This window comes from Bombus pascuorum, chromosome 7 (assembly GCF_905332965.1).
Source record: "Bombus pascuorum chromosome 7, iyBomPasc1.1, whole genome shotgun sequence".
Classification (NCBI taxonomy): Eukaryota; Metazoa; Arthropoda; class Insecta; order Hymenoptera; family Apidae; genus Bombus; species Bombus pascuorum.
Window position 1 is genome coordinate 7042748 of NC_083494.1, and position 12082 is coordinate 7054829.

Here is a 12082-nt window from a genome sequence, read left to right on the forward strand (position 1 = left end):
CGACGTATTCAGAAGCCGCTAGATTTAAATTTGTTCTCGTGTAACATTTGTGTATTTAAAAAATGAATTAGATAGATAAAATTAATACAGATTTATTTTCATTATATTTATACAATATATAAACCTTCTCTATTCAACAATTTTATTTAGCAAACAAGATATACATACATACATAGAACAAAATTCAATAAATGAAACTTTAATGCAATAGTAATCTTTTGTTTAAAATTAATAAGGGATTAAACTTATAAGAGATATATAAATTAATAGCAGATATGAATAGAATACATATTAAGATTACCTTGCATAAAACGTAATCTTATAATACATTTTTGTTACTGAAGGAAGTTATTAATCTTCACTTTCATCTAACTCCTGTACAGGTACTGGTATATTACCGGAATCAACTTGATACATGTATTGTATCAAATCCACTATACGATGTGCATAACCATATTCATTGTCATACCTACAAATATTTATATTTTCGTTAATTAATTGACAAACTTTATATTTACTTTATTAATTATTTTATGTTAAATTTTGTTATGTATTTATATTTAAAGATTAATCAGTTTGAAAATTTGTTACAAAATAATCTAAAGTAATTGAACATAAAATTTATTATTTTACGATTTCAAAAAAAATTTGATAATTGTACTTATATCTGTATATATAAATTTCAAATGCATATAAATGTAATTTATGTACATATACGAATAAATAATAAATAATTAAGAAAAATTTATATTGCTTGTGTTGTTATTTAAATTGATTATTATATTAATAGAAGAAATGATTCGGTAAGTTCACAAAAGTCAGAAATATTGTTTATGAAATAATTTAACTTGATAATTACCAGGCAACAACTTTGATGAATGTGCTTGTCTGGGGAATTCCAGCTTTGGCATCGAAAATACACGAAAAACTTGTCTTATTGAAGTCGGATGATACACAATCATCATCTGTATAACCCAATATACCGTTTAGATCATTTTCTGACGCTGTTTTCATTGCTTCCTTCACTTCTTCATATGTTGTCGGTTTATTAACTCTAACATTAATAAAACTGTATAAATATGACACATGTTGCCATTTGATATTTGTTCGTATTAATTTTATAAATTAAGGAAAGTTAATTACTATTGATATAAAGCTATGTTCTTTAAAATTAATGTTTTTTGTTTTGAAAGCTTGTAATATTGTATGTGATATATATGTAATGTAATAAAATTTTTACTGTAATCAAGTAAATTATTGTAATTGGCATTACCGAAAAGTCATGTCACATAAAGAAACATTTGGAATTGGTACTCTAAAGGCTATAGCAGATATTTTGCCTTTCAGTTCTGGGATAATTTTGTCCAATGATTTGGCAGCACCTGAAGACGTCGGAATAATATTTTGGAGAGCACCCCTACCATCTCTCCACAACTACAATACAGATACAATTATAACATATTTTCTTAAATTAGTAAAATAAATCAATATGCACAAGTTATATCAGTAAATGTTAAAGTTCGAATTAGTTTCGTTCGTTCTAATATTATATGAAAATGAAGGAACTTATTAAGTTAATCATTAAACGTAATCAATTTCTAGTTACTATCTCTATTAATACATAATATAAAATTATTGTTTTTTAAGTAACGTAAATATTAGATTCGACGACAAAATTTGATTTATTTTAATAGCTGCGATACTAAGGGCAAAAAATACATTATTTTATTAAAGAGTGTTTTTATTGCTATATTAGGAACGTAATACTTTTCTTATTAAGTAGCATATTTTATTTCTGTAATATTTTTTATGTAACACATTAATAATACTAATTGCTTCAACGAATTTATAACTATTAAAAGTACGGGTCTTCGTGGATAAAGAGAGTTTGATAAAATATTTCGTAAATACCTTTCCTCTCTCTAGGGGCCCATCTAAAGTTCGTTGCATCGATGTTAAAGCGTGTACGCTACTGATCATTACTTCAATAACGTCGAATTTATCATGCATCAATCGAATGATAGGTGCTGCACAATTTGTTGTACAAGAAGCAGCTGATATTATTTTACCTTTTTTTGGATCATAGCAAGCATGATTTACACCATAAACTATCATTGATGCATCTATAGAAGGTGCGGTAATAATTACTCTTTTAGCTCCACCGTCCATATGTAACTAAAATGAGACAGTTGTTTCCTTTATTATCTAGACATTTATCTTATGTAATAGAATTTAAATATATGTTTATAAATTTTTTACCTATGCATTACATATAAATTCAGTTTTTTCATGAAATAGAAAAATTTCTATTCTTTATAATGAGTTACGAAGTTTGGATAATAAACGAAAGCTTTCTAGCATTATAATATGGACGATTATAAATATTAAATCGAGATTGTAATACAACTATTAATAAATATACAAAAATTATAAATAATAGCTATGGAGGAACAATCTCTTTTCTTACGCTTGCTTTTTCTAAGGTAGTAAAAAGCCCAGTAGCCTCAATTACATATGTTACACCTGCATCTCTCCAATTTATTTTACATGGGTTTTTTTCTTGAGATGTAGCTATTTTGTTGTCTTCAAAAGAAAAAATTGATTCAAGTATTAATTTCGTAAGTTTGTGAATCTATAATTTATTAATGGATCTTTTGTACTTATATTATAATGACATATTTACTTCATTATATCAGTAATACAATATATATATAATATTAAATACAAAATTTGTTCAGCGCCAGCATTAATTAAATTGACTCAAGTAAAATATAATGTATGAATTATTAAATATACCTCCGATAATAATAAATCCATTTTCACATTCCAGCTTTACAGGATAAGGGCCATGAGTCGAGTCAAATTTAAATAAATATATCATATAATCGGTTGAAATATACGGATCATTAATCATCTTAACCTAATACAATATATTTGTTTTACACTTGCTTGATATAAAAATATTTGCATGTAAATGTAATTTTTTACTAATTCGTTACCGTAACATCCTTTTCAAGACAAGCACGTAAACACATTCTTCCTATTCTTCCAAATCCATTAATTCCTACAAATGCCATAACTTTACGAAAATGCTTCCTAGTATCAGTTTATAATATTTCAAAATTATATACCGCATTTGTATTGTACTTATTTTAGTTGTTCCGAAACGTCAAAAAGTCAATAGTGCGAATTTGTATACGAAATTGAAATAGACATATCGGAAAGTAGTTTTTTACCAAAATTTGTTCATAATATAATAAACATTTATGATATACAGAAAGAATATATAATATAAACTTGTCATATCATGTTTAATGAAAAATTTAATGAAAGAATGTTAAATTCGGTTATAAAATAAATTGTCATTGTTTAGAATTTTAGATAACATCTTGATAATTTGAAAGTATAAAATAATATCTTAAGAATAAAATAAATTTTAACCGAAATGTAAGGAATATTAAGAAATATTCGTGTATAAAACTTAATTTTTAAGGTTGTTGGTATAAAAATACAGCACTGGTTAAGCTAACATTTCAACTTTCAAGGTTATTTCAAGGTTATTTCAAAGCCATAGTATGATAGTATGTATATATATATATATACTATCATATATATTATATATATATATTATATATATATATATAATACGTCTTAATATCAAGTACAACAGTATGAAATCGAAAATACGTAGTGTCATTTACAGAAGTCAAAGTGAGCTTGGCTTCTTGTCGAAAAATAACTTTTTTTGGAATTTTTTATATCGCAATTTGTAGCCAGTTGAAATTTGTTTAACTTTTTTGTAAAAATAAGGGTTTGAAAAATCGTAATAAGAATAGGATAGTACACACATGCATACATATATCCTGTATATGTATAATACTATTTATAGAAATACATGTTTTCAAAATCGTTCAACTTATGTTTAACAAAAATTAATTTAAAAATTCATGTAAAAATAGGTAAAAATTTTTCAGTACGAAGCATCATGTAACAGAAAGCAGACTTTGAAAATTCGTCAAATATTCGTATTAGTTGATTTAATTAAATGTGCGTACGATTTCATGTCGGTCATTTCTGTCGATATCAACATTTATAAATATTAACAGCAATGTGAATTAAATGTTCTGAATGTATACACAGTATGGTATATATATGTATACATGTGTATTTTGAAATCTTCCTTTCAATATCCTTTGAACGAATATCGTAGAGAGACGACAGTAGTAATATTATTATTATTATTTTTTTTTTTGCCCATACATATCTACTACGACCATTATGAAATGCGAAATAGTTTGATACTGAAAAGCAAACATCAACATTGTTACAAGAGAGAATTAATCCCAAGACGTTCCTTGATGAACAGTATTACACATGCTCGCAGTCAAGGAAGTCAGTTCAAGCTGTAAAGTACCGAAATGGACATTTATTATGAGAACGGTATTTATTTAAGGAGGTTCGACGGTAAGTGACCTAATATTATTTTCGATAAAATTTGTAATATTGTAATAGTAGAATGTGTACACTATATATATTATTAAAATGAAGAAATGAATAAATTATGAAGCATTTCTAACATTTTGTAGCTTGAAGAAGACCTGAAATAATTCATAATTTAAAATAAAATGTAACGTAATCTAATACCAATTAAAGATGGAAGGTTCGCTACAGGAAATTACACAAAAAATAAGATATAAATGGCCTTCTAATAAAACGTTGAAGGTAATTTGTTGCAATACTTAACTTTGAATTACACCGATATGATAAATCATATTACGTATAGCTATATTCATAAATAATATCATAAATTTCAGTATCATTTAAACAACTTCGGCCCGGAGAAGGATATTCGTAAATTAAAAGAAATATTTTTCATTAATAACATTCATCATAAAAGACAAATTTTTCAAGAAAAAACTCAATGTTTGTTCGTACATCTTTATTATATCAAACAAATTTTGCACTACATATGAAAAATGAAGTTGCGTCATAGTACAGAATAGAAGGAAGGGAATATTTGACACAATAAAGACAATGCCTTAATTTCATTTGAACTGTGAAATGTATATAATCATATAGTAAATTATTTATCAGTACCTTCCTTTTTAATATAAAAATTCATGATACACGTTCCTAAATGCAAATTAATATTATTAAAAATTAGAAATATCATTTGCACATTAAAATAATTGCTACAGTAAATAATTAATTTCAACTTTTTAAAAATAAAATATTTTACAAAACCTTATTCAGTATACTACAAATGATATTTGTATATTTTAATGACTTAATATTAATTTGTATATTTTACATGTACAATTTTTATATATTAAAAAAATTGGTACTAATAAATTTTATGCTCAATACATTTCATAAAATAACTAAAAGTCATCTTTCAAATATTAAATAATAAAAAAAAATTAATAAAATGTTTCATTTGCGCTATTGGTGCAATATTAGTACTTAAGTGTGTAAAATCGGTCAACTCACCTTATGACTGTCCTACATTTTTCGATGACATATATTATAAACAAGACGAACTGTTTCCACCTAAAGTTTATGATAAATAATTGAAAAGATTTATTAAATATCTAGTTAAATTTATAAAAGAGAATTTGACTGCTTCAGATGAATATTAATCTGTAGCTAATCTCTAATTTCTTATATATAAAAGTTTTACTGTCGATAATAAAATGGTAATATGTGACGTATTTGGCGTAGGTAATCGAATTCTGTATGTTATCAAATAAAAATTATGTACAATGTTAGAATAGAAGTAAAAATTTATAAATAATTGTATCACAGACTATAAGTCATTAAATTCAGGAATCCTTTTCATCATTATTATAATGCTGAGTGCTTTATAAAGGATTTTCTGATGAAATGACTTTAAAAATAATATAACTGGTATGTTTAATATTTCAGATATTTAGTGTTATCTACTTAGCTTTTAGTTTATTTGTTCAGATTAATATTTATATAACAATTAATAAATATAATTATATATACTCATTAAAAAACATTTATTTTTGTTTATAAAATATATTAAAAATAACAAAATTTCATGTAGAAAAAGTAGATATTAAAAAATAGATCAAATGTTGTCTTTGAGAAAATACGTACAGTACATATTGAGAAACATTATTTTTTTTAATAAATTGTAAATGAGTTTTCAAACAACTGTGTAAGATCTTCCTCTGATTGTTCTCGTGGTGCCAATTTTGTAATACGATGCTGAAAATAATGTAAGACTGGATTAGTAATGAAATAAGTTCAAAGATTATTAATTTAAGCTTTAAAATATATGAAAAAGATATTGTATGATCATACAAATAATAAAATGTAAAAATATATATTATTATGTGACAATTGTATGAATTTGTCATATATAACAATATGAAATTTAAAAAATATGGCAAATTTATTTGATTGTCATAATTCATAATGTATAGTGACTAATAAATCACTATTGCAAATTGATTGTGGTTTCTCTATCTACCAAAATATGTACACATGTTTTCTGAGTGAGAGATAATCTTAAACTGTTCGATTTAATGAGATTATTGAAATTAAGAAAAATATTTTAATTTGCAAGAAATTGTTATCTGTTTATCTGTTTAAAATTCCCGTTTTTTATTTAGAAAGTTACTAAAGACAAAAATTTGGGTTCCTAGAAGCAATTATTTTAGATTTTTGTTACATATATTTACTTATTAATCAAAATAATAAAATTAAAACTTTGCTGATATTTGAGCGGCGTGGAAACGCGCGTTTCTTAGTTGCCATCTTTGTAACGTCACGAATCCGTTTCTTTCATGCATGGCCGTATACGTAACGACCGTGCTCTGGTGTGTGCGTACGCCGGTTGTCGGAGTAATATATATAGCTTGTTAAGAAAATATGTAGCGTCTTCGCAGCGTGTAACATTACGCGTTCTTCGGGTACATTCGGTATGTGGTCGGAGACGTTCGGCTTTTAAAATTTTTAATTGCTTATAACTTTTTCCTTTTTAACAATTTTTAAAAACCAGAAAATGTGTCTGAAATTTCTGTTTCCTGAATTCATTTACATAATCAGTGAAAAATGTGCAATAACCGAATTGAGCTATAATAACTATAAATACGGTGTCCTATTTAAATGAGTCCCTGCGAATATCTCCGAATTTATTTATGATGCTAGAAAAAACATATGGAGGTCAACTTTGCTTTTTTAGATGGGACCCTATGTTTTAATACATTAATCGATCTGTCTATGTAACTATTCAACTATTGAGACTATTGAAACTATTCAAAGACGGATCGATTAATGCATTTTGGAAATATTTGCAGGAATCGATTTAAATAGGACACTATACATAATTATATGTCACATTCTATCTAATATTAATTCAGTGACAATAATTGATTGATTGTGCCTTAGAAAAGATGTAAAAGGAAAAGAGCGAAATAAGACCATGATCATAATGAATGTGTATTCTGACGAATGAAACATCTCAAGGACGATGTAACTATGTTATATATCTCTTAATAATGTCAGAACGTTAATTCGTCAGAAAACGCACCATATTCATATCGTAATAATGAACCTTACTTGTGGTAGTGTGCCTTTGACTAAATTAGGTATATCTTCCTTTTTGAAACCTAATTCAGTCAAACCATTTTCAATTTTCATCACTTGCATGTACCCTTTTACAACGTCTGCTAATATTTTGCCAGCGTCACTTTTTTTAGCTCGGTTAATATCAGCACCAAGTAATTCAGCAGCTTCTAAATGCCTTTCTGCACATCCACTCCCAGTAAAAGAAAATACAGCAGGTGCTGATATAACAACTGAAAGACCATGTGGCACTATAGGATGATCTTTGTTATAACCCTACAATAAACAATGCATCAATATTATAATTCAACAAATATTTATCTGGATATATTAAATGTAATTAACCCTATATAATTATATAGGCAACAACATAATTTAATGACAATAATTGTCAATAACTATCTGTTGTGTTTAATACATATGTACATTTATTTTATATCTATTGTATATGGCATAAGATATGATTTTAATGTCACAAATCATACCTACTTTAATTTTGATAATTAACATTTTTCTTAATTTTTACATTTTTGTGTAATATAAAAATTTGCACTTTTATATTGTAGCAATTTAAGTACAGAAAACTGTGTAATAATGCATTTAATATGTGCTATTAATGGTTTTAATAACTATTGGTTTTAACTATTGGTTTTAATAACTATAATGGTTTTAATGGCTTGTTTTTACGAACAAGTTGGTAAAATTATTATCTTTTCTATTATTTAAAATTAAATGTACATACCTCTGGTTGAAAATTATGTACATTTCCGCTAATAGAATAAGAAAGTGCATGACAAAGGTGAACTCCAGCATTACCAAATCCAACACCTGCCATGGTACTTGCAAGATGCATGTTACTTCTAGCTTCAAGATCATCTTGGTTATATACAGCTCTTTTAAAATACCTATGTGGAGAAAGTATAAATATTATATTTAAAAAATTTTTTTTAATTTATACAATTGTTACTTTATTGCTAACTTCATTTTATAATTGGAAGTAATAGAGATACAATATGAAAACTATACAAATATAAATAATCCTGAAGAAAACTATAAAAAGAATGTAAATTATGTTAATGTAGGCCATATTAAAAATGTTAAAATTTATATTCTTATGATATTCTACTTGTTTATTATAATCGTTATATACTTTTTTTACAACAAAAACAATTACATACTTGCACATTATTTGAAGAGCATATTTTGCCCACACATCACTAATAGGATTGCTACCTTGATAGGCTGGTCTAAGAATTGGATTGGGAGGACAAGCTCTTTCTGTATATGGTATTGCAGTAAAAGATTCAAGAGCATGACAAAGCACATCAAAACCAGAATAAGCACAGACTCTTTCTGGCATGCTTAATGTATGATTTGGATCAATAAGACCTAAGGTAGGTCTCAGAGCTCTATAGTAATTAAAATTTTCAAAATAAATAATTGTTCTGAATAATTTAAATTACAAATAAAGTTTAATAATATATAACACACATTTACTCATAAGATCATTGATAATAAGTTACCTATTAGCAATTCCAGTTTTGGCTTTAAGTGGTTGATAATCAAAGATAGAAACACCAGTTGTTTCTGAACCAGTACCAGAGGTAGTTGGTACTGCTATTAATGGTTTTAATGGCACTGTAATTGGTTTTCCTTTACCAATTGGTGGATTTACATAATCTAAAAAGTCTGCTTGTGGATCAGAACTATAAAGATTTGCAGCTTTACAAGTGTCCATCACTGAACCACCTCCTACCTAATAATAATATTAAACCTATATTAAATTTCATAGCAAATAAATAATGTGTTATTAATTTATAACTACAGCAATTAAAACTATAGCTAATCTTATAAATTTTAAAAATATAGGAGTAATTATCTTAATTTTTTCTTCTTACAATGCAGATTTAATAAAACTAATTATCTTCCTAATTTTTTATTTCTCAAAATACAGAATTGCTGCCTGCTAGTTAAGAAACATAAAAATATGTTCTAAATATATTTTAGAAAAAGAAGACTGATAATTTTTAAATAAGATTTGTGCATATATTTGTCTCTTACCGCTATAAAAGCATCGAATTGTCCACGTTTAGCGAATTCAATGGAATCTTTCAGACTTTGTTCTGTGGGTTCTACACGTACACTATCATAGACTGTAGTTTGAATTCCATATTTAGTAAGGCTGTCCATAGCAGTTTTAAAAGGTGGTAAATTTATTAAGTTGGAATCTGTCATCAAACACACATTCTTTGAATTAAAATTTTGCATATCCATACCGAGTTCTTTTGTGACACCAACGCCATACCGCACTGTAGAACAAGCCATCTGCAATTATTTTAATCAAGATGAAATTAATAAAACTAATATTTAGTCAAAGTTTAATGAATAAAAGATGTATAAATTTAATTCCAGTGCTATTTTTTAATATTTTTTTATTTGAGAAATATGAATCAAAAGAGTAAAATAAAGGAGAGTGATTTGTTATTCAATTTATTATTAAATTTCTATCATATAGACATCACAGACTATTGGAAAAAGCACAATAGATCTAAATATATATGTTGGATTCTACTATAAATTTCATATGACAGCATAATATGATAGTTAATATTTGAATGAATTACGATCTTCTTTATATTTTATAGTCATTTAATCAATAATAGACTTAGCTTCAATATTAGGTCATTTGTCATGAAATTTTGAAAATACATACTTCAAATGCATATTCTTTTGCTGGTATAGCATTAGCTACTGTACTACGAGCTTTTCTTAATTCATGTATAGTTGTACCTCCTGGATTTCCATGAGCTGGACATTTACATCTACAATTTTCATCAATTAATACCAAAAATGTTTAATTAAAATTAACTTAAAATACAATAAGAATGCCAATGAAGAAACAAAATTATTGATCTCAAAATATATAAAAATCTGCAGTATTTGTACACTTGTAACATGAATATATTAAATACGTATTAAGCACATATTATTATATATAATTAAATTTGTTATGTACAATGTAATAATTTTGTTAAATAATACAAATTTATTTATTTATTATCAGGCACATTAATTATATATAAACATATAATTATTTAAAATTTGTAGTATAAATTATTTTATATTTTTTATATCATATGTCAATATTATAAAATGTATCTTTTAGTATATTGCGTAAATATTAATATCATTAAATATCCTGTTAAGCATTATATAAAAAATGATGTGAAATTGTTTTAATGTAGATTAAGTGTATAGTATATGTATAACTTTGTATACTTAGAGTACGAAACAATATGAAAACAATATACATATGTATATATACATGTGTATGTATATTACATATATATATACTCACGATTGAAAAGAAATAATTCGTAATAGATCTATGATACGTTTTTTGGAAATCATCCTTTCGTAATATAATGTATAATTATAAAATAAAACAAGGATTTAAAGCAAAAGTGTTGACTATATGTTTCAAGTATTCTTTGATCTCTTGCGCTGTTTTCTACTGAGCCTTCAGATATCATTCTCTTCTAGTTATCTACTGTATGTACGCATACGTGTGACATAGTATTACGTAGATAACAGTCAGTGCCGTATTAATATTATCATTTACATTCCCACTAACAAAAAATGTTTAATAACATTTAGTAAATGTTTAATAAAATTTAGTCGTATTAACTTCTAATGATACATATCGTTTATTAATTGAAATTAATACATTTAATTAATAACGTAGTTTTTTTTGAATTTTATATTATATGTATAAACTGGTACAAAATATGTATATTCGAAAATTATTATGCCGTAACTATAGTTAGATAACAAGCTGATTAAAATATGTACATGTTATCGGTTTATTTATATTATTATATTATATTACCAGCGTCACTGATAATAGAAGCAAAACATGTTAACTATATATTGAGATTGTTTTCACGAATCGAACCATACATCATATGGTATGTTCCATTAAATTATACCATTAAATTTTACCATATATGTACATGATATATTTCAAATCTAAAATATTTTGAAAGTTCTCTATTATTTTATAGTTTGAAATTTTATTTCTTTTAGATATGTTATATTTACCATTTAATCAAATTCTCTTTAAATATTTAAAGTCAAATGTATAACAATACACATAAATATATATACATATGTATAAGTATAGTGTGTAAAAGTATAATGATTAAAATATTTTTGCACTAGGCATATTAATATTTGATTTCATATTATACATTATACATTAATATAGTAAATATTCATTATGTAAAAAATGACAGTAGAGAATAGTTATACATATAAAAAATAATATTATTATTACTCTAGAATATATGAAGTATATTCATCTATTAATATTTTTGGCATTTTTAATATATCATATCATTATAATACCTGTATAAGGTTGCAGTAAAAGTATCATATTGTTTTTATAAATTAAGATGATTATTATCTCTATTCAGACATAATGAAA

At 25.3% G+C, this 12082-nt stretch overlaps 2 protein-coding genes and 1 long non-coding RNA gene across 3 annotated transcripts; 1 reads left to right on the forward strand and 2 right to left on the reverse strand.

The window, feature by feature from the left end:
• Positions 1-125: 125 nt before the first annotated feature.
• On the reverse strand, positions 126-3578 carry LOC132908944 (glyceraldehyde-3-phosphate dehydrogenase-like). The gene is made up of 7 exons (XM_060963409.1): positions 3000-3578; positions 2797-2920; positions 2468-2583; positions 1912-2175; positions 1274-1434; positions 860-1054; positions 126-469 (listed from the first exon to the last, which is right to left on the reverse strand). Exons 1-7 carry the CDS (start codon positions 3075-3077, stop codon positions 352-354), a joined length of 1056 nt encoding a protein of 351 aa, XP_060819392.1. The 5' UTR covers positions 3078-3578; the 3' UTR covers positions 126-351.
• Positions 3579-4595: 1017 nt separating this feature from the next.
• LOC132908949 (uncharacterized) lies at positions 4596-6151 on the forward strand. Its single transcript, XR_009658466.1, has 2 exons — positions 4596-4722; positions 4815-6151. It is a non-coding gene; the product is annotated as an uncharacterized LOC132908949 (long non-coding RNA).
• On the reverse strand, positions 6102-11194 carry LOC132908943 (probable hydroxyacid-oxoacid transhydrogenase, mitochondrial). Its single transcript, XM_060963408.1, has 8 exons — positions 10955-11194; positions 10310-10418; positions 9658-9921; positions 9120-9352; positions 8775-9005; positions 8339-8501; positions 7591-7872; positions 6102-6234 (listed from the first exon to the last, which is right to left on the reverse strand). The coding sequence occupies exons 1-8, from the start codon at positions 11005-11007 to the stop codon at positions 6151-6153; spliced, it is 1419 nt and encodes a 472-aa protein (XP_060819391.1). The 5' UTR covers positions 11008-11194; the 3' UTR covers positions 6102-6150.
• Between the last annotated feature and the right edge of the window lie 888 nt (positions 11195-12082).